Source organism: Carex rostrata, chromosome 2, assembly GCF_964058835.1.
Source record: "Carex rostrata chromosome 2, lpCarRost1.2, whole genome shotgun sequence".
Classification (NCBI taxonomy): Eukaryota; Viridiplantae; Streptophyta; class Magnoliopsida; order Poales; family Cyperaceae; genus Carex; species Carex rostrata.
In genome coordinates, this window is record NC_135919.1 from 12,065,000 (window position 1) to 12,089,280 (window position 24,281).

The 24,281-nt window shown below is 35.4% G+C and overlaps 2 protein-coding genes across 3 annotated transcripts; one reads left to right on the forward strand and one right to left on the reverse strand.

The window, feature by feature from the left end:
- Positions 1-4,660: 4,660 nt before the first annotated feature.
- On the reverse strand, positions 4,661-9,015 carry LOC144575077 (amino acid transporter AVT6C-like). Of its 2 annotated transcripts, none has more exons than XM_078325201.1 (5): positions 8,338-8,934; positions 8,051-8,203; positions 6,222-6,425; positions 5,369-5,840; positions 4,661-4,850 (listed from the first exon to the last, which is right to left on the reverse strand). In XM_078325201.1, the coding sequence occupies exons 1-5, from the start codon at positions 8,723-8,725 to the stop codon at positions 4,706-4,708; spliced, it is 1,362 nt and encodes a 453-aa protein (XP_078181327.1). In that variant the 5' UTR covers positions 8,726-8,934; the 3' UTR covers positions 4,661-4,705. The 2 variants fall into 2 exon arrangements, with proteins under 2 accessions (XP_078181327.1, XP_078181334.1); XM_078325208.1 differs by lacking the exon at positions 4,661-4,850 and adding an exon at positions 4,896-5,286 and having other exon boundaries at positions 8,338-9,015.
- A 3,728-nt stretch (positions 9,016-12,743) lies between these two features.
- Positions 12,744-14,434, forward strand: LOC144547983 (uncharacterized). The gene is made up of 3 exons (XM_078296672.1): positions 12,744-13,710; positions 13,979-14,135; positions 14,431-14,434. Exons 1-3 carry the CDS (start codon positions 12,744-12,746, stop codon positions 14,432-14,434), a joined length of 1,128 nt encoding a protein of 375 aa, XP_078152798.1.
- The last annotated feature ends 9,847 nt before the right edge of the window (positions 14,435-24,281 follow it).

Below are 24,281 nucleotides of genomic sequence, written 5' to 3' on the forward strand. Positions count from 1 at the left end.
CGTACCATCGCTATATCATCATCATCATCTAAATGATTGCAAATTAGAGAAGAAGAAAAAACCATCAGAAATTAGTATGATCTTCAAACTGCTGGACCATTCAGTTATTTAAAATTTCAACATCAGTGTATAGATCTAACCTTCAATTTTTATTTAGCAAATTAAGCATGGAAGACGTCCATCATTGGATAAGTCAGTAAAGAGTTACTCGATTTTGTGACCAATTCTAATTAGTTGTTCTCTATTTTAATTGACTATAGGTTTGTAATTGTAGATTATCAGCCAATTCAACAACATACATTGCAATTGTATCCCTAAGAAGACAGATTATTGCTGATTACACTCATAATCAAGTTTGTATTACTATAAACCTTGCCTAAGCTAATATGCAAGTATGATTGGTACTGTAGAGAGATGCGGATGTGATTCTTTGATGTTTGCTGATGTTATCCCGATGGAAAATGAAGGGACCCGGGTAGTAACTCGGCATCATACTATTGAAGAAAAATGCTCGTTAGTTTACTGAACTTGTGTTCAATTTGAGTTTATTTGCTTAATTTTTTTTCCTTATTTTTATGACATTTAACGAATCAGCTTTTTCTCTAACAGACCTAGCTATCTATTTCTTGTTATTTACTTATAAACACTTATCAAAATGCATAAATCAAAATATAAAGAATAATTGGATGTATTTCCTACGGAAAAGGACTGGCAGGGCACTATCAGGTTCCAGTTTGACATTTTACTTGCAACCCCATATAGCATGAATTCCCTTATGTCTTAAATATATTATGTCACAGTTTTAAACCTCTATTTGTTGAGGGCACCAATAATGACTTTCATATTTGAATCATGGTACTACTAATTTGTTCATTCCGTTAATTCAAACAATGTATTAATACAACAAAAATTCTTCAGCATATCCATTAGAAATATGTAAAATTTAATTACGGACAGACAAATCCTGATTGTTATCACTCACATTAATTTACCAACAGAGGCAAAACTAAATCCAATAGAGAAAGAAAAAATGAATTTCATTGAGGCATTTCATCAAACACTTACATATGTGTTGAGCTGCCTGACGAAGATGGAGTTCCCATGCTTGAAGTACCTCGACAGGAGTGTGGTAGCGAACAGGCGAGAGTCCCACACCACGAAGCTATTCCCAGATAGTCCCCACTAAGACATACCTCAATAACAGTGAACAGAGTTTGCGATTTCGCTTTTTTATTTGCTGCGCGCGAACTTTCTCGTCTTGAAATTTCAGAGAGAGTAAATGGATGAGAGGCTGGGAGCAGGAGGAGAAAGGGAAAATGGGAAGCGATGTAACTAACGAAGAAGGTTCGCGACAAAGAACAGGAGAGACCGAGAGAACTCTAGAAGACCGCCATGAGCAACACGTAGTAAGGGGAGAATACATGGCAAGGGTGGAAGGAGGAGGAGATGACAGCTGGCAAAATGTCGGACAAATTCGGAAGGCAAAAGATGAATAAATTGGAATAACATCAGCAAACGTCACAAAACACATCTGAATCCATTCATTTTTCATCAGACGGTAGATAAAGGGCGTGACACTGTTCATGCTACAGTACCAAACCATCCAAAATTAATGTATTGATAATGTTCAACAACTATAAGGTCATTTAGTGAGCAACAAAACCATTTTATTAAATTAATTGCAAAAAATAATAACATTTGTTTTTATGAATTTTAAAAAAGAAGTGTAGCAACTAAACAAGATAATTCAACGGAATTTTTTGTCCCAAATCAATGATCAACATATCGAACTACTCTCAAATTTTTGATTGATGAATACTATACATTATACAATGATGCATTATAATGATAATAATTTAACTTTATGGTTTTAGTTATTTAATAAAAAATAGTTGTGAAAAAGATATTCAGGATTACTAATTCAATTATTTGCAATTCCGCTTTTCGTAGGAGTAAATGAATTAAGTTCTTGGTTGCTTCTCGTAGGAGTAAATGAATTAAGATGCTCAAATTTTTAAATGTACTATTGCTCAAAAATAATAAACCAAAAAATTTTGATTTTTTAGAGAATTTGATTTCCATCACGACTGCAGAACACTGATACGGACCTCTATCTGAGACCGTATCGGCATAGTGCGACTCCAACTTTTTTTTTTTTTTTTATGTCTACCCAAACAAGAATCGTCTCTTAAAATTCGCATCATATGAGATATGTCCAAAACATAAAATGGTCCAATGCTTTGGAATTCACGGACATTTGAGATTTGTCAAAAATAATTCAAAATTTTGGGGCCCCATTCATTTTATTTTAAAGCTCAAGAAATGAATCAATACTTTGGTTCATACTTCAAAAAAATGACGTTGATCAACGACTTTGGTACAGACTTTAATTTTTGACTTTGATCAATGATTTTGGTTTTAAAGCTTTGAAACTGTGTAATTGCCAAAAATAAAAAAATAAAAAATAAATAGGGGCTACACTATGTCAATGCGGACTCAAATCTGAAGCCGCATCAGCATAGAGCGCCCCAGTATTTGAGGCCGCACCGATATTCTGTAGCTGTGGTAGAAATCAAATTTTCCAGGAAAGAGACTTTTTTAGTTTATTTTTTCTTTAGAAAATATTAGAAATAAAAAAATTGGTTACACTATCTTAGATAATGTTTAAATTCGATTCATGTCAGAACAAGACGAACCGAATGAGCTCGTTAACCACTTACTCGTGTAGTGAGTCACGTATAGATAAAAAGTTCATTAATTTGGTGCCATGAGTTGCACATGGACTACGAGTCTGAATTTTTTTTTTGCTATTTTACAACGAGTTTCATCCCTTAATAGTGGATACAAAATTAATAATAAAAGAATTGAAAAAGAATTTTATTTCTTTACGACAACAATTTAAAAAATAAATCAAACTAGTCGATCTAAATCAAACTTGAACTTACTCATAATGAGCATAAACTAAAAAATCGAACGAGTTTATTACGAAATTTTTCCGAATCAATCTCGAGCGAAGTACTAGTTACTAATTATCTTACCAACACTTTTTCTATCCTTCCATATTATTCAACATCCGAAGCTCAAATTAAGTCTCATTACATATTCTTCGGATGATGCCGCAGTCCTTACCTGTTGTACCAAACCTTCAAGACTTTATCGAACTTATCCATAAATCTATATTACAAAATCGAAACCAACTTAACGCGGTCAATAATTTGTCTCGGGCCCGAATCCAATCCATTGTAATCAAATAAGCGAAATTACTGTCATGGATTAATTGGCCGATTAGTTGTTGGCAGTGATCAAACTGTCATGGATTTTTTCGACTAATCAACAAATTATTTCCAATTATGATTATTTCCGATTATTCTCGATTAATCGCTTAGCAGTACCATGTCCGTCCGATGATCACATACCATTATTTACAACACTGTTACCAGCATACTCGGCTACTCGAGTATCCAAGTACATAGATGAGGATTTGTACCACTACATTAAGCTCACAGTTTTACTCGAGCGAATTTTTATTTTTTAATATGTGATCAGAAAGATGGTATATACTTTTCAGAATTACCAGGTACTCTGGTGAAGAGTATGTATTTTCTGTTGTTTCAGGTAGTATTACATGATATTGTTTCATTTTTTCTCTGAACTATTAAATCTAAACGAACGCGTCTGATCAAATCTGGAAGTGAATTCTGATGATGTTTACAAATCGATTTGCTTTTTTTTTCATTTGTCTTGGATAGTCTGGACAAAAAAATAATTATCTGATGCATGTTCAGAATTACAGCAGATAATGAACGTACGGGGTTATTTTTGTATTTACGAGAAGATTTGTCAGTGTTTTTCAACAAATATTATTACCATTCAAAAAGGTCAGGGAAATTGTCAAAAGAACATCTTCCAAATTAATGATTAAATGTTACAAATATGAAGGAACATTGCAGATCACATAAAACATTACAATTGCTCATTTTTATAAAAGGGTATCAGATAACAGTAAACATTAATTATTACATTAAGAAATTGCGCATTTACAAAAGTTGGAACGCTAGAACAAATGTTACGCGAACAAAAATCTATTATCTGGGAAGCGCTTGACTAAAAATATATCACAAGCAATCTACAAATTTGGGGAACCAAGTATTCGTTCCAGAAATACCAATTTACACATGTACCAAAAATATGATTTGTGCAGCCTTAATAAATAAATAAGAGTGAGCTTCCGGTACTATGCATAGCGCATACTGGTCCGTATTATGGATCGATATCTTCATTTTTACATGTGAAAATGTATTTGTAGATCAAGCTTCACATTTTTTAGAAATAAAATTACTACCTTTTTAGATAGGTATAAAATCACTTGATCGAAAGATTTTAGATCATTCAAAAGTAGTGATTTTCTATCTAAAAATTAGTAAAAAAAAAATTCTAAGAATGTAAAATTTAGTCTGCAAATACATTTTAATATGAAAATCATGTTGAATTGTTCATATATGTATCCTAAAATGAAAATATCAACTATTTGGACACTGAAAATGGAAATATTGATCCATAGTACAGATCAATATGCGCTATGCATAGCCTCACTCAATAAAAAAATGCTGACTCAATCATTTATGTAGCCTAAATCACCTGATGATGCATGCCACCAAGCTAGCTTTGTATATCTTAACAAGTGATTATCATGAGATCAGTGTTGCTAAACTCCATAAGTGGAGGTAACTGTCTCTCTTACTGAGGTCATAATATTGGAAGCAATTGCAATTGAACTTGTAATCACTGCCAGAACTATCATTGTCCCTGCCAATGCCTTGTCTTTTCTTGTTGCAATCCCATGTACATCCCTGTATAATCTTACAGTTACAATCTTGAAATTGTGCTTTTACAAAATAATTAACAAGAAAGAAAGAGATTGTTGTTCATGTATAATTAAATCATTGTTTTTTTTTCTAATATATCTAGAGAAAATATCTAGCCAACATATTATTGGTTCTAAAAATATCTTGAACTATAAAAAGTATTTAATTTCTAGAAAATGGGCTCAAACTTGAAGTAAATATTATTGTTGGTTTAATTTGAGGTGCAACATTGGCTATATTCAACAATCAACAATCATGAAGCAACAGTCCATACTCATCTGACAATGTTTGATCACCTCTTTTATAATAAAATCAAACCAAGATTTCACATATTTCCAAATTGTACTGATATTGTGCCCCTCCAAATTTATCACAAAGCAGAGCAGCCCTGTCCTACTTCGGTGTAGCAAACCAAAGTTGCCTACACCAAAAAGTGTATTGGACAAAAATTGGGGCAATGTTGGGGACAAACTATAATTTCAAATTTGTAAAAAAAAAATTACCTTAGCACAAGAACAGCAGGAAAGATCAGCGACACACAAACAGCAGAGGTAGAACCAGAGTACTGAAAAATGATCCATATGTTTGGTATAGCAATGGCCGCCACATATAACATTCCCATCAAAACCCCAGTCAGAAAAAGAAACCTCGGATTATCTGAGACAAGCGGCCTTCTTTGCGGGAAAAGAAACTCGTCCATGTTTAGTCTGAGAGAATAGTGCAACAAGGGGAATACTAGGACTAAATGGAGCGCATAGCTGAGTCTAACGATGTCATTGAGGAATGGTGGAACAAGGGTACTGGAGGAGGCAGTGTTCTCGAAATTGGAGAGGATGTCTGCCATGGTCGATTCGCCAAAGAGAAGGTACCCAAAGAAGCCGACAGTAAAGTAGATGAGGGAACACAGAGCAAGGGAGATGCGCACTGCTGATGTCATTTCAGATGACTTGTTTAGTTCGCCATGGATCGGGTGTACTGCAGTTGAAAGAACCGCACGTTTCAGAGAACACTTGAATCGATGATTAAAGGAACTAATAGGTTACCATGTTGCAGCAAATGCTCAAGCTATTAAGAGACTATATATGGTAAATATGTTACGCAAAAAAACAATAGAAATAATTGATGTATGTACTGTGTGTGTATTTATATCTATCTATACGAAAAGTTTGTTAAGGTACATAAGGGAACTATATAATCTTGTATTGATGCAGAGATTGGAAAAGCAATGAGTACAAATTTATGAAGATTTTAGCTCATTAAATTACAAGGACCAGCAGCTGGAGCTAACTTTATGTTATTAACAAAAGATTATTATGTATTTCGACATTTTTAGCTAAGGCAAGGCAAGGTGATTACCATTGAAATGGAAGGTAAATGCTACGACAATGACGGGGACGGCAGTGAACACATCAAAAAATGACGCCAAGTGATCGAAGTCAGGGAAGAGCCTCGGGGTCTTAGTTTTTCCTTGAAACAGAGCATAAATAGCTATTCCCAAGCTTATGCACATGAACAGCACGGCGAGCAGAATCGATACCGCTGATGTGTATCTCAATGAATCTGTAAGGAAAAAAAAATCTTTTCAGATCTTTGGATAATTAAAAAAAAAAATCTGGCTTCAATATCAATGACAAAAATATTGACCTTAAGTTAAACCATCGGATCAAATTAGACTGACTAATTCTTTTTATACATGATTACAATATGGTGGCATTCCAAATAGGGATTACAGTTCCATTTGGAAGTTTAAAATCCCCCTTATTTGATTAGAAAGAAATAAAATTTGTTTTAATGGTACCAGACATGCTTCAGTCAAAGCACTTGGTACCATAATATTGTCTCTTGCAACTTTTTGGTGTCAATCTAGGGTTGATAATTCTTATTTGAAATTGAGTCTCATAATGCTCTCTGATATTAAGGGCCTCTCAGATCATATTTGGGAGGAGGAGGAGATCAGTTCAGACATATCCTAGTCCCAGGCAGTGCAACTGCTTCTGTCTATAGCAGAGGTGGAGGATTCCAGGGAGACTTTATAGGTTTCTACTCAGATGGATTCTGGTGCTGGCAACTCCTTAGATCCAATGTCTGAAAGAGAATTGGATAAGGGAGAATCAGTTGACTGGAGTGCTTTAGAATAATTTTTAGTTGCCCGGATGTTTTGGATTTAGTGTTGTATGCTAGTGTTGGTTTCAACTTTTTTTTCTTTTATTTAGCATCTTTTTGTGTTTGAACTGATGTAGGTCTCTTGTAAGAACAATGTACTTATTTTAGATATAGGTATTAACATATTTTTAATGAAATCGGTAAATAATTTCACTATTTAAAAAAAAATAGACGGACTAAATTTTAGGATTTAGATAAAATAGAAGGCCTTTTGTTGGTAAAATTTAAAATTTATGAAAAGGCTATGCCTCACATGGAAAAAGCATAATAATCCCGGCCCATTTATGTAGTTCGGATATATTACGGTTCTGTTTCGCAGCGGCTTCAATTTTTACTTTTCAAGTGAGAAAATAAAAATTCACTCTAACTAAATTTTTTTTTTTTCAACTCAGTTCAAAATTTTCAGAGTCCATTCTTATTTCTATTCCTTTGAGCCCGCCGAACAGAACCTACATGTCTAGCCCAAGCCCAAAAGAAAGATGATGATCTCAACACGTCCAAACCAAACAGTACAATACAAACAAAACCAGCTCATTTTCATCAATGATCTACTGGGGACCATAGATCGAATCCGCATCACACCAGGCACCTGAGGTCCAAGCTCAAAATCAGAACCGTTCTTTTAGCTTGGCACAAATCTTAAAGCAGCCCCCCTACAGTCACAGCAGCTACCGAATTGACTTTGATTCGAATAGAACTAATTGAACCGTTCAAATTGCACCTCCGGTACCTGGGCGGATACGGACTCCATTAGATCTGGCTTTGGGCTCACTGGAGCAACGCTAGCGATCACTTTGTCTCTTTACATCAACAGATATCAGCCGTCCATAAGAACTCCTCAACATTATTAAATTGGAATAGTGGGACGCGGCAGCAAGTCTATTGTCTATCGTCTATTGCTATGTAGATCTAACCATTTAATTGAACCAACACAGGAGAATTACAATTTACAAAGTTGAAGCTTCAGCCGTGCGATCGGTCAAAATAAATGATCGACGGCCAAGGATTACGGGAGAACTCACCGACACGCTTGGCGAGCACAAGGGGAAGGAGAACAAACACGGCGATGATTAGCAGCGCAACCTCCCGGTCGTTCCACCACTGAGGCCCAAACCACTCCTGCAACACCCCTCCGTGATTCTCATCTCCCACCGTTGTCCCAGACATCACATCCCCTTCATATCACAACGATAAATGATAAATCAACCTCATGTATGATGTATCCATAACATTGTAATTTTTGCAACAAATTGTAAAACATATATAAGAGAGTACAAAAATAGTAACTGATTATTTGATTTAATTATACCTATGATGATGAGGTACATGACCAAAGTGCCAGCTGTGGTGAGCGCGACACAGAGATTGAGCATGGTGGACCCCGCACAGCCGAAGGCATCCCTCATGATTCCTGCATAGGACGGGGGGCCGAGGGTCCACCCGGTGTACCGGAGCATGAACTCAACCGAAACATCAGATAAGAAAGCAACAACCGCGATTAGAAAAAGAGCAGGGATCACACCAAGCACCTTCATGGCAGCTGGGATTGACATGATCCCGGCACCGACTATGCTTGTTGAGACATTAAACACTGCACTAGAGATTGATGCACTAGCACCTGAGGAGCCATCTAGGGGTGATTTCTCAAGGAGAGCCTCTGATGAGTCTGTTGCTTGAGATTTTAGTATTGGCGCCATCTGGACAGAAATACGAAACAATGGAGAAGACTCAGAAAAGATAATAAGTAGAGAATTAATGGCCTTCTGAAGGGGGAAGATGATTGCAATTTTTTCTTTCTTATTTTACTTGCTACGGTGGAGGCGATGGAAGAAAGAAGCTTGGTGAAGAGTCTAAAACAACTAGTGATGGTTTGGTTAATGGTTAGAGACGAGAGAGAAATGATTGGTGTATCTAGACGGGAACACGGGTTAAGCCTTAGTTAATACGGACAAGTCTTAGCGAGGATAAGCAGGGACTGATCCGTGGTAATTCTCTTCTCTTGTCATTTCTAGTCAACATGTCTGTGCTTTGAATTCGTATCCTCTCCATTAACTCAAAAAAGAATCTTTTGAGTTAATGAATATTGACCGTCCGATCCACTTTAAAATCCGTGCTGATTAGATCCGCACTAATATTAAAGGACCCTTAATTATAAGCTGTGGCCGGATTGACTCCGTTTAAAATCAGACGGCCGAGATAGGTTACCTCAAAAGATGCTCGTTTGAGTTAATGCAGCGAACTCTGTGCAAAATGAGTTTAGTTTACTTTTTCTAATAAATTGCTAATTTCTTTTTTTTAAGGAAAAATAAATAAATAATTTACTCATGTTGTTACAATTTATCGTACTCCCGTATCTTAAGGTTCCCGATTTTTTTATAAATACCCAGAAGAAATATAAAATTACGAAATCTACCCACTGTCTAATTGAAATTCGAAAAATACCCAATCCGGTTAACCAATAACCGAATTTGGGAAAAACTTCTGGTTAACCATTAACCGGTTATCCATTAACCATTCAAAACAATATATCCGGTTAATGGTTAACCGGAAAGTTGTTTTTTTTTTTTTGTATTGAAATATTAGAAATGTTGAATATATTTCTTTGAAAATAGATGAAATACAATATAATTTGATTTATTAGAAAGACTGCAACAAATAACCCGGATCAATATTTTTCAGGCCGAATTTTTCACGGCTGTAAGAAAAATTAATATATTTCTTTATGTGTTATTGGAAAAAAAATAAAAATGCATAGATTCTGAGTTATTGATCCCGGTTCAAAAGTCACTTCTATGTAATCCAGAAAATATTGTGATCCTTCTAGGACATTTAATTTATGAAAAGTTGTATCTATTTTTGAAAAAAAAATATAAACTTTAAGTTATTTAATAATTGTTATTAAAAAAGAATTATCAAAATAGATACAACTTTTTATAAATTAAATGCCCTAGAAGGATTACAATATTTTCTGGATTACATAGAAGTGACTTTTGAACCGGAATCAATAACTCAGAATTTAAGCATTTTTATTTTTTTTCCAATAACACATAAAGAAATATATTAATTTTTCTTACAGCCGCGAAAAATCCGGCCTGAAAAATATTGATCCGGTTATTTGCTGCAGTCTTTCTAATAAATCAAATTATATTGTATTTCATCTATTTTCAAAGAAATATATTCAACATTTCTAATATTTCAATACAAAAAATAAAAAAAAAATTTTAATTTTCTGTTTAAAAAAAAAAAAAAAAAAAATTTCCGGTTAACCATTAACCGGATATATTGTTTTGAATGGTTAATGGTTAACCGGAAGTTTTTCCCAAATCCGGTTATTGGTTAACCGGATTGGGTATTTTTCGAATTACAATCAGACAGTGGGTAGATTTCGTAATTTTATATTTTTTTTGGATATTTATGAAAAAATCGGTAAGGTTCTATATATTTTATGCAACCAAATTAAAATATAAGAGTAAATTATACGGACAGTCTTTACACTTTACAGTGTCAAAATTCTCAATTTTTAATTCATACCAAATTTGTCCTACCATCAACTAAAATCAACTTCCGCTAGAAAATCAGATAAAATTCCACGTCAGCGTTAGTTCAGTAAAGCTGTCCTTGATTTTTTTTTTTAAATGGTTCCTCGTGCAAAGCGTTGCTTCTCCTTTTTTTTTTTTTTTTTTTTTGAAATTCTACAGTGAGATACCATCTATTTAACAAAATTCATCTAAAATAATATTGTTCTTAATGGTAGAAACATAATATATTTCAGACTATTTCCGTCTCCTTTATTGCATTATTCAACCGTAGCCCGTAGGATCAACTTTGTATGAATTGAAAACATTAAAAAGCAATATTTTTTTATAACTTAAAGTCTAAATTAGTGAAACCATAATAAGGATCATTCATATAATTTAGTCAAAATATAAAAATTCATCTTCTTAACTGAAAATAAGCTACTCTGATTGAGCATTATATTTATGTCGTTTCTGCGGATCTAACAAATTGAAGTGACTGAAAAGAAAATGCAAGGTTTTTAATGCAAGGTGTTGTGTCTCATACTCTCATTAGTCCCGAAATTTTTAAATTTACCATTGTTTGAAAATAAATAAACCAAAACACCATTCGTGGTTGGAAATTAGAAAAACGACATGGCCGCTGTGTAGGCAAGCGGGCATATAGAAGTGGGCCACAGCTGAGGGAAGCGGTTAAGTTTTTGGGCCGCATCTATACACAGCGGGCGGGCCGCTTCTGGGGCCAGCGGCCACTTGTGCAGCTTCGGGGGCCAGCGGCCACTTGTGCCGCTTCGGGGGCCAGCGGCCACTTGTGCCGCTTCGGGGGCCAGCGGCCACTTGTGCCGCTTTGGGGCATAGCGGTCATATGCGACTTTATTTTATATAAGCAGATAGCAAAGAAGCAGAGAGAGATTCATTTGACGCACAGAGGTCATATGCCACTAGTGCCGCTTCAGCTGTAAGTATTTTATTTTCTTTCTTTTTAAAAAAAAATTTAGTATTTATAATTAATTTAATTAATTTTTAATTTTAGGTTTTCTTATACTCATACCAAATGGCTGTTATGGTATCTATTTACACTGGTGGTGAGATTTTAACATGCCATAATGGGGTTTATTACAGTATCGGGCCTGTTTCTGTGATACCTGTAATCTCGGGTACTGATTTGTTGGTTCTGAAATCGATTATTTCTCAGAACCTCGGATTGAATCAGGATCGATATGACCTTAATATTCAGGCCAAAATTAGCATGCCCACTGGTTCAGGCCAAACTTGGTTCCAACTTTTTCCTGTTCAGAATGATGGAGTCTGGCAGGTACTGTACAACCAGACAATTAATTTTTCTGGGGGTGGATACAAGATAATTGAACTCTTTGTGGAGATTAACCGAGTCCAGCGTCCTAACCCCCTTGCAAGGTTAATCTGGGGTGCTATTCGGGCTAATGCCTCAACCTCCTCAAGTCCAGTGTCCCAACCCCCTTTTCAGATTGACATGCCTGAAAGTAGTAATACCCCAGTTCAGGAGGGCCGACGGTCTACTAGTCGGCCCTCCCGTCGGTCCCGAATCCCTTTGCCGATTGACATGCCTGAGAGTAGTCAAGCCCCAGTTCAGAGGGACCGACTGTCTAATAGTTAGCACTCCCATCGATCCCGAGCCCAGCCTTGTGATCCGGAGGAGACTGAGGAGACGGTGGATCTGGAAATACAAGAGGCAGAGAAAAATTGGGGGGATGTTGATCCTGATTGCATGAGCGATCACAGTGACACAGCAGATACGAGGTCTGTGCTCGGGCAGACAAAAAAATTCAAGGTTGATAAAGGGTTTCGGATAATGGGTCGCGGGGTTGAGCACCCGATTGCAGCTTTCAATGACCTGTCAGGTTTTCAGGAAGCAAATGTGGGGTTATTTGGTAGACATGCAGAGTTTGAAAATGAATTGTCAGAGGGACAAACCTATGATTCAAAGGAGGAAATGAAAGCTGCAATTTACAAGTTTCACATTCTTTGTAATAAAGAGATTAAGAATACGCACAGTGACAAACAACGGATTAGGTTCAAGTGCAAGGACCCCAGATGTGGTTGGTACATTAATGCAAGGGTCACTGGTTTTGGTACACAATGGAAAGTATCCAAGTGCCCAACAAAACATGTTTGTCATGCGGATGCCACAAGAATAGATCATGCACAGTTGACCGCTGCTATGGTTGCCGATTGCATCTCGGCGCACATGAGAAATAACGTAGATTTAAGTATCACTTCTGTCAGAATAGCTTGTGCACAAACGTACAACGGTCAGGTACCAGCGTACAATAAATTGTGGCGTGGAAGGGAGTTGGCAATTGCCAGCCAATTTGGTAATTGGGAGGGGTCATATGCGCTTATAGTCCCCTTATTGGAGGCAATTAAGCGAAAAAATCCAGGTACATTGTTTGATGTTACCTCATATCCAACTGGTGAGCCTGGACCTTACAGGTACTTTAATAGGGCGGTTTGGGCATTTGGACCATGCATAGAGGCTTTCCAACACCTGAGACCTGTCATCACTGTTGATGCCTGTTTCTTAGCAGGCCGGTACAAAGGTAAAATGTTGATTGCAACCGGGTACGATGCAGAAAATCAGCTCCTCCCGTTGGCTTTTTCATTGGTAGATACAGAGAATTTTGAAGATTGTGCATGGTTCATGCAATGGTTGAGGCGCAATGTAATTCGCTCCAGGTTTGTGTGTGTCATCACTGATAGGGGTAAGGGCATAAAAAAGGTGTTTCGACAGGATGATCTGGGATGGAATGAGGAAGATGAGGATGAGTGCGTTCACCGTCTTTGTGCTACTCACATAGCAGAAAATATGAAAAAGAATCATTGCAATGAAGAAGCAATCAAGTACTTCAGGATATGTGTGGCGAAGAGAAAGATGAGGAGATATGAGCAAGGAATGCAAGCAATGGGAGATGTATGTGATCGGGCTCTGAATTGGTTGGATGGTGTGGGTAAGTATCTATATCAAGATGAGAACAAATGTCCTAAACCATGGAAGATATTCCAGGCGTTGGATGGGGGTTTCCGTTGGGGAATTATGACGACGAACGGGTCCGAGTCGCTCAATAATGTTTTTAGATCTTCTCGTAGGTTGCCGGTAGCAGCAATAATTGAGGACACGTTTTACAAATGTCAGCAATGGTTTGCTCAAAGGAGGGCAAAAGCGCAATTTGAAGCAAGTCAGGGTCAACAGTTCTCATGCCGTGTGCACGAGGTATGTTATTTTCATTAAATTATTTTATTTTTGTAATTTTTATTAATTTCAAGCAATGTATTTTTCGTAGTTGATTAACAAACGGTGCGGGAGGTCACAATCTATGACGACGCTCGGTGGATTTGGCAACTGGAACGAGTTTGAGATAACATCCACACAAGAGAAAGTTAATGCATACATGAAAGACGCTTCTGGCCGGTTTACCAAAGCGAATTATAAATACACTGTGGTAATCATGGATGAGAACACGGTTACATGCACATGTCAGAAGCCGCAATTAAATAGAATACCGTGTTCTCATGTTCTGGCAGTGTGCCGTCTCCGAGGCATTGACCCTGGAAGGTTTGTACATTACTACTACCACATACAAACACTTATCAACACATGGCTGGGTGAATGGCATGTGTATGACAATCAATCTGATTGGCCGGAAAATGAAGGCCCAATCCTTGTTCCAAATGACAAAAATATTACCTTGGGTCGAAGGAGAGTTAATAGGATTCTGATGTGGCTTGATTTACTTCATAATAGAAGGAGAGGACATCAGACTCGCCGGGATACACAAGAACAACAAAACAGAGCTGCTCGAGATGCACGAGGTAGTTAACTCATACATTTTTGTTATTCAATTTTCAAGTTGAGAAAGAGGAGTAACAATACATTTTTGTTATTAAATTTTCAGGTTGAGAAAGAGGTAAGCAATATATTTTTATCCGACGGTCAAGTTTAGATTTGTATTAACATGCAGACACCTATTTAGGCAAGCATTACTCGTTTATTGTATTAACATGCAGACACCTATTTAGGCGCACTATTATTGTTTGTTTTGATTTATTTGTGATTTATTTGTTGTTTTATTGTTTGTTTTACAAATCGTTACGTTCGGATTTACTGTGACGAAAAATAATGAAAGATAAAAGCAAAATAGTACAATAAATAACAACATAAAAGAAAGATAAGCATCCTGATATAACAAATCATAGTATATGACAACACTAGAGTAAAAAAAAATACAAAAACAAACAACAACCTAAAAGTCAGAAGGAGTGAATGGGCGCCTCGCCTTCCTAGTCCTCAAACCCTTAATCCGCACTGCGAGTGGCGTGTGGTCGAGAGAATCATCTGACTCAACGGCCTCGACCTCCTCAATCTCAGCTGAGTGCTGGACTGCAGGACCAAATGCTACTGTGTGTCCAAACTCCTGAGTCGGAAACATACCGTAGGCAGCTCTCACGATAGGATCATCCATGGAGATGTCAGGAAGGTACGTACCGGGATGATACTGTGTGGAGGTGCCAGCAAAGTCCGGTATGGGAGGATACTGCGTAGGCTGTGAGCTGCCAGGAAAGTGTGGAAAGGGATGCGGCATAGTGAACCCTGGTAGATATGCAGGAGGAATCGACTGGGTCGGAACATAACCCGGAGAATACAAACCATCAGGGTTTGGGTCGATATTGAAGCCGAGTCCCTCCTCCTACAAATTTACAAACAAGTTATGCATCATTTTTAAAAAAAAAAATGCACAAGTTGTATATATTAAAAAAATAACTTACCTGCGTAGAGAAAAACTGAGTAGGGATCTGCTCCTGAGTAGGGACGGCCTGCTCCTGAGTAGGGATAGCCTGCTCTGCAGCGCGCCTCCTAAGCGTCTCTTGTCCTCTATCGAACGCCTGACCGACAGTCTGAGCATCCTGGACTGAAGCCCACAATGCCTCGTCACCACCGTATCGGATGTATATATCAGGCTCATCCGATATGTCATCAATCTGATCACATCCAGGCAATCCTGCACATCTCAGGAGAGAGTCTAGGCGCGTCTTGTACCCACATTGGCAGACGGCAGGTACATTGTGCTTTAGAATAGTTTTTCCGAGTCTCTTCCAGCCCCGCACTGTGGCCATTGTCGCCGCTATGACACAGCTCTTCACCAGATATAAAGCCTGCAAAATTATAAGTACAATATATAAATGTTGTACATATGTAAATATTACAAGTTTTTTAAAGTAAACATACCGTAGATGCAAACGGTGCGCCGGCTGGAATGATACCATGAACTCGTCCTCGCCGATCCCTCGGCCTCGGTGCACGCTCGTGAGGGTTGTCGGTGATACACCCCTCTAAGTACACTGTGTACGCGCCACACTCCTGATACCAATCTCTATAAGGCCTGTATTTTTTTGAAAAAAAGTCATCAATGCGACGTATCATCCATTAACCAGAGATATTAAAAAGAGATATTCTTACACTGGCGGTACATCCATGTGACGGTGCTCATCATCTATAGGTGGGTCGATAGCGGATGCCAGCTGTATGTATGATCTGTACCAGTACGCCCAGTCTCTGCCCGGAGAGATGTCTCTGGCCAAATGAAGCTGTCGCCAAACATCCTCACTGATCGGCTCTGGGGGAGGAGCTGTCTGCCTCAATCCAAACTGTCTCATGACCCGACCGGGGTAATGATGCTCGATAATTTGAATTTAGTAGGTTTTTTAATAAATGTTGTTATAGCTAAAATTTGTAAAATAAATTCAAATACAGTACCTGAAAACATATGAGGGGCAATCATGGAAGTTAAGTGGACCAATCATATAAAAATGAGAATTTATTTTAGAGTACTCATAACTTTTTACTCTAAATTATATAGAAAACCATACACAATTACAATTTTTTTATAAACAAATGGGATCAGTTGACTCTCATTCATAGTTAATGGATCCGCCCCTAGTACTATGCATATTGATCCATAATACGAATCAATATTTTCATAATAGTTGATCTAAACCGTTCAAAAATAAAATAAAATTTTAAAAAATAACCAAAGAGGGGCTGTATTTTTAAAAGCACCCAAACCGGAAAAAAAAACTTCCGGTTTTAGCACCTTACCGAAAATTCATGTCTAAAACCGGGAAAAAAATTTCCGGTATCCAATTCCAGAATTTATTTTCTGGTTTTTAGTCCCAAAACCGGAAAAAAAATTTCCAGAAATAAGATTTCCCAATTTTTTTTTAACTCATTTACATATATATATATATATATATACACACACATATATATACATGTATATACATGTATTATATTATATATACATATATATGTTGTTCGAGCAATAATCTTTTTCGTCTATTTGACTAATTTGCAAAACATAAAATTATTGAATTTTATTATTTCTTTTATTTTAGAATTATGTAGGTTCAAGCCGAATTGGAATTGCAATGTAGATTGCTTGAACTGAAGAAATCATGAAGATATTTATCAGGAATTTAATTTGTAATATTTTAAAGTTGGTAAAGTGTTTTTGATGTTGTTTCAACAAGATAAAAATGTTGGTAACGTTTGTAAAACGTTATAACGATTATATCTTAAGAAAACGCTGTGAAACAACTCCATCAAAGTCAAAAAAAGTCAAAAACGTTGCTGTAACGTTTTAAAAAGTTATAACGTTTTCTGTAACGTTTTAAAATATTGCTGTAACATTTTAAAAAGTTATAACATTTTCTGTAACGTTTAAAAAGTTAGTAACGTTTTAATTAATTTCCAAACTTCAGAAATTCCTGATTTTGATCAAGTTTTTACAGTGCAAAACGTTATGTAACGTTTTACAAATGTTGTAACGTTTTACTGAGCTTTCAGGCAATTTGAAAACCTAAAGGGAAAACGTTGTAACGTTTTAGCTCAATTAGCTCATTTTTGAGCTGACTCTATAAATAGGGGATTGGGCTTTATTCCCAAACCAACCTAGCCGTCCCTAAACTTCAAAAGAGGCGATTTTCTGAGAGCTTGGTTCCACCATTGTTGATTGAGCTTAAAACTTCAATATCTCTCAATCAATCTCAAACAACCTCAAACCCACTTCACTAATCTCTAATTAGATTAGGTTAGAGTGATCTATTGAGTGTTTCTCTTGTTCTTGAGTAGCTTGTATGACTTTCCTTGTTTGTAAGGGATCGCCGGCTCAAACCTCGAGTTGCTCGTGTGACTTCCCTTGGTTGTAAGGGCTCGCCGGCGCTCATCTCTCGTTGGTCGTGACTTCCCATTTTGTAAGGGCTCACAGTTCACAATTGTAATCCTTTCATATTGGGTAATAGAAAGGCGCACCTAGAAAGAGGTTGCGACGCCCCGGAGACGTAGGCCTTTGTTTTGCCGAACTCCGTTATCATCCCCCGTGTCAAATTTCTCTAAACTAATTTATTTACTTTCAATTGCAATTTAATTTCAGTTTTGTTCAATTAGAGGTGCACTTAGTTTAACAAAGTGGTATCATAGCAAGTTACTCAAATTAAGGCACACTTAATTAGAGTTAGATTAACTTGACAAATGGCACCCTATAGACCCGTGAAGGAACCCCTAATTTTTGGCAATTCAACCAAAAATTTTATGCATTGGAAGAAAACCATGATCAATTATTTAAACATTCTTGAGTTATGGGATGTAGTTGATAAGGGGTATACACCAATATTCACTACCACTACTACCGACATTAAAATCGAGACTCCCGAATCCAAACAAACCAAGAAAGACAATGATCTTGCAATTAATGCCATAATTAACTTGGTTAGTGAATCGGTTGCCTTAATCTTTGGTACCTCTTCAACCGCAAAAGAAATGTGGGATGCCCTTGTAAACAGGTATGAGGGAAATACTCAAATTAAACGAACCAAATTAACCGGTTTAGAAGCCAAATTTGAAACCTTTAAGGTTGAAGATGGCGAAAGCATTGAGGATATGTATAATAGACTTATGCATATCCATAATGAATTTACCGAATTGGGAGAACCGCTTTCTAACAATAAAATTGTAGGGAAGCTATTGAGAATCATGCTCATGAGAGACAAATGGTATGGCTTGGTGAGTGCGCTAGAAGCAATTCAAGGCACACACGACTCACTCACCCCAGATGATCTCTATGCACACTTACGAAGCTTCGAAGAGAAACTTCGGCAATCCGGAAACCCAAAGCAAAGTTCAAAATTCAAAACCATAGCCTTTCTGGCTCAAAACCGAAAACTTTCTAGCTCCTCAAACACTTGTCTCTCAAATGATCAATTTATAAACAAAATTGATCATGAAACCTCCAAAAACACCCTTCTCCTATCCAAAATGTTTCAAGACATGCTAGATCTCGAAAGAAATTACAACAAGGAACGAGAAGAGAAGAACAAAAGAGTGATGTGCTTCGCATGTCATAGAAAAGGGCACAACACTCAAACTTGCTTCCAATTGGACGGGTACAAGACCAAGAAAAAGGCTAAAGCCTTGCAAGCCTTATTCTCGAATGAGAGCGAGGCGGAGCAATCCGACACAGAGTCGGAAAATGAACAGGAGACAAACCTTGCATTGATGGAAAGTGTAGATGAAGGTCTCTCAACAATTGATGTCGACTCGATTATTGCAAGCAAGAATATCACCGATGAGACCACCATAGAATTCCTTAAAGACCTTGTCAAATCAAGGAACATCAACAAGGAAGGTGATGAAATTGAAGTCTCAACTAGCTCCGCTAATGAGGTACATTTAAATTTTGGTCTTAATGATCTTGATACCGAAGATGAATTGACCGATGAGGAAGACGGTGGTGAAGAATATAATGATTCAATTGATGAGACCAAACATGACTTGTGTACCAATCGGTTAGAAACCAATGACACAAGCAATTTCACAAATGAGATTCTAACATGGTATGATGATGAACCTAGGTGGCAATCTCTCATTGATGAGTCCAATAGAATTTTGGTTGAAAAAGGAAGGTATTATTCAAAAATTGATTGCTAAAAATGAGATGTTAGAATGTGAACTTAGGAATTTAAAAACATTGCACATAGGTGAAATAGGCATATTAAAGGTTAAAGTTCAAACCTTAGAGACCGAAAATAAGGCATTAAGGTTTCCTAGTGAATTTTCAAATGTCACTAGTCTAGATTCTTACTATGTGGATAGTTTGATCAATGGCCAATCTTATCGCAAAATGGATAAAATTGGTCTTGGATTCGTGAAGGGTCAATCCTCATTTGAATCTAACCACATACAAGGCCCGAAAGGAAAAGGGGAACATACTCAAACTTCAAACACCAAAAATTTTAAACTTAGATTTAATTGTGATAAGTATTCTACTTATCAATTTTTTACCAAAAAGGATAATACTTCCTTGCAAAAGGAGTCAAATAAAGGGAATACCTCTCAAACCTCAAATGCTAAACCAAATCATGCATTTAGGTATAAGTATAATCATAAAATTTATAAGAACAAAAATTTTCTAAATAGTGATAGGAACACATTTAATCCAAAAGGGTCAAACAAAACTTATTTCAAAGGACCGGATGGATGGTTTTATGAACTCAAAAATAAAAATATTTTACAAAATCAAACTCAAAGAAATGATTTAACAAAATATGTTCTCCAACATCACAATAGAATTGAGTCTAACAACACCAAAAGTGTCTCATCTAGAGTTTCAAATAAGTCGATTAGTAATCATAAGAGTAATTTGCATGAAGTGAAATACAAATACCGATCCACTTTCAAGCAAGGTTCTATTGCTCAAAAGCCATGAATTACATTTTGTAATTATTGTTGCAAAATTGGTCATACCTCATTAGAGTGTAGGTTTAGGAATGAAGACAACAACTCAAATGTTGTTTGGGTTCCTAAAGTTAAACTAGTTTGAGTTCATACAAAATCTCCCCTAGTTTATTCAAATTGCCAAAAACAAAGGGGGAGATTAAACAAGGTATATGTTAGTTATTAATCCAAAAATAATTAATATATACTCTTGGAGATGTGTTTGATTGCAACTCATAAAGAAAATACTTGGATCATTGATAGTTGTTGCACACAAATATTATGGATATTCCAAACTCTGCATAATTATGAAATACGCTTCCGCAACGTACGAATTATGTGTGACAACACTAGTGCTATAATAATTTCCAAAAATCCTTGATTTGCGATGGTATTGGCAATGTATGAATTGTGGCATGCAAAAGTTAGAATATAAATTGACAATCCTTGAATAAAACTTGCAATTGTTAATTGGATTTGTTAATTTTCATGATAAGATGTTAGATTAATTCCTCAATTTTCTTGTTAGTGTTAATATATTACTAAATTGAGGGGGAGTGCATATTTTGAGGGGGAGCATTTTGAAAATGTGCTAATTTTTCTCCCTTTCGTTGATTTTCAAAAGGGGGAGAAATTGTTAGACATGCAAAAATCACAATTGGGTAAACCAAATAAAAAAAAATCGATTTATGCACTTACTCGCATTGTATGTTTTTGCAAATCGTCAAAAGGGGGAGATTGTTGTTCGAGCAATAATCTTTTTCGTCTATTTGACTAATTTGCAAAACATACAATTATTGAATTTTATTATTTCTTTTATTTTAGAATTATATAGGTTCAAGCCGAATTGGAATTGCAATGTAGATTGCTTGAACTGAAGAAATCATGAAGATATTTATCAGGAATTTAATTTGTAATATTTTAAAGTTGGTAAAGTATTTTTGATGTTGTTTCAACAAGATAAAAACGTTGGTAATGTTTGTAAAACGTTATAACGATTATATCTTAAGAAAACGCTGTGAAACAACTCGATCAAAGTAAAAAAAAGTCAAAAACGTTGCTGTAACGTTTTAAAAAGTTATAACGTTTTCTGTAACGTTTTAAAATGTTAGAATTTCCAGAAATGAGATTTCCCAAAAAAATTTTAACTCATTTACATATATATATATATATATATATATATATACATGTATATACATGTATATACATGTATTATATTATATATACATATATATACATGTATATTATATATACATATATATACATACATATATATATACACACACATATATATATACACACATATATATATGTGTGTGTGTATATTATATATACATATACATATATTATAAAAAAAAATAAGTTCATAAAAAAAAACCCAAACGACGTTTATAAACAATATACCGATCGTTGTATGCCTACCTACCATTGAACAAAAACTTAAACTGAATTTTTGAGGCACTAAATTTATCCGATAATTGGTGTTAAGACCGAAAATATTTTTGCCGGTTTGGGTACTTTTGAAATTCCAGCCCATGTTTGGTTATTTTTAATTTTTTTTTCAATATAAATAAAAAATTTATATGTATAATATATGTATATGTATATTAAATTTGACCTCTGCTGGTACATCAGCAAGTCTGGACTGATACAGGGATCAAACTGCAAAAGTGATTACACCAGCATGTAAAGCATTCAAAAATACACAGAATTGACACAAATTTCAATTTATTTGAATTTTTTTACAGTTAGTTATGAATTTTCAAAGTTCAGTTTTCGAAAAAACTTTAAACGGCCATAACTTTGGCTAGGAAAGTCGGATTTGGGCATATGACCACTTTTCTGAAAGGGGGGGATGAGACGAATCTGAATATTGCCCGGGGGTGAACTCCGGGTATTCAAAGCATCAGGATTTAAAAAATACGTCGTTTAGTGTCTCAAAAATCCAGTTTAAGTTTTCAGTAGGTATACAACAATCGGTATTTTGTTTATAAATGTCGTCTGGATTTTTTTTTTTTATAAACTCAATTTTTTTTATAATATATGTATATGTATATATGTAAATGAGTTTATAAAAAAAAATAAAAAAAGGCAAATACCATTTGCGGAAATTTTTTTTTCGGTTTTGGGACTAAAAACCGGAAATTTTTTCCGAAATTGGATACCGGAATTATTTTTTTCCGGTTTTAGGCATGAATTTTTGGAAAAAACATTTCCAGTAATTGGTGCTAAAACTGGAAAAAAAAATTTCCGGTTTGGGTAGTATTTGAAATACACCAACGGTTTGGTTATTTTTTAAAATTTTATTTATTTTTTGGATATAAATAAAAAAATGGGATTTTCTACCTATCTAAAAAATAGTACAAAAATGATAAGAAATTGTAAAATTTGATCTACAAATGTATTTTCATATAGTGATGATTAAGAAATCAGAACAATTCAAATTGATTATTTAAATTTAAAAAATGAAAATATTGACCCATAACCCATACGAATATACAATATACATAGTATCATAACCTCGCAATCTCCATATAAAAATGTACTTGACTTCAGTTGTTTTTAGTATTCCAGTAGTTATGTGAAATTAAATTCAGATTACTTGAACTAGGGCCTAGAAAAGGTTAATGCTAGGTAGAATAATAATTGAATCTTAAAAATGGGTTTCCCTGCCCGATTATGTTTTTTTACCAATTTTTTTTTAAAATAAACTATTTAATCAGTTTTTTCTGAAATTTTTATTTTTATCAGATTCGCAATATTTGCACAATCAGTACTGCGAGATCAAAGTACTTGTGCAGGTTAAACATATATTATTTGTGAATCTGGTAAAAATCAAAATTTTAGAAAAATCAAAATTATTAAAATCTCCATTTAAAAAATCATATAGCCGTGCAATTTTTTTGTTGGTTGAACATATATTATTTGTGAATCTGGTAAAAATCAAAATTTTAGAAAAAAACTGGCTAAATGATTTTTTTTAAACATGGTAAAAAAAATTATTGCCCTGGTTAATGATGCAAAATGAGTTGTTGAACCTTTGTTGATGCATTTATAACCGAGATTTTTATATTTACCCAAAAAAAAATATTTTTTATTAAAAATAACCACGGTTCGGCGAAATTTTTAAAAATACCCAACTCGTGGAAAAAATTCGCGGCCCGGAAATTTTAATAATTTTTTTTTTTCTAGAGATTATGATGTTCAGTTTATTTGGAATTTAGATTAGTTTGAATTGTTAAGTTGGAGGTTTGTATAAATTTTATTTGTATGAATTGTCAAGTCAGAGTGCTTCTGAATTCAATTTTGCACCTCTGGTTAACATAGCAAAGCATCTTCAAAAATTATGAAAATTGACCGACATGCAGTCTTGATATCGTAAAACACGACTTTGAAGTTTCACAAAAAATCTCAAAACAGATTGCGAGATATCATATCTCAAAAATTGCTCGAATTGCTGAAGGAGTGCTTTTGAGTCCAACTTTGCACCTCTGGTTAACATAGCAAAGCATCTTCAAAAATCATGAAAATTGACCGACATGCAGTCTGGACATCGTAAAATACGACTGCGAAGTTTCAAAAAAAATCTCAAAACAGATAGCGAGATATCATATCTCAAAAATTGCCCGAATTGCTGAAGGAGTGTTTTTGAGTCCAACTTTGCACATCTGGTTAACATAGGAAAGCATCTTCAAAAATCATGAAAATTGACCGACATGTAGTCTTAACATCGTAGAATATGACTCTGAAGTTTCATACAAAATCTCAAAACAGATCGCGAGATATCATATCTCAAAAATTGCCCGAATTGTTGAAGAAGTGCTTTTGAGCCCAACTTTGCACCTCTGGTTAACATACCAAAGCATCTTCCAAAATCATGAAAATTGACTGACATACAGTCTTGACATCGTAGAACAAGACTGCATGTCGGTC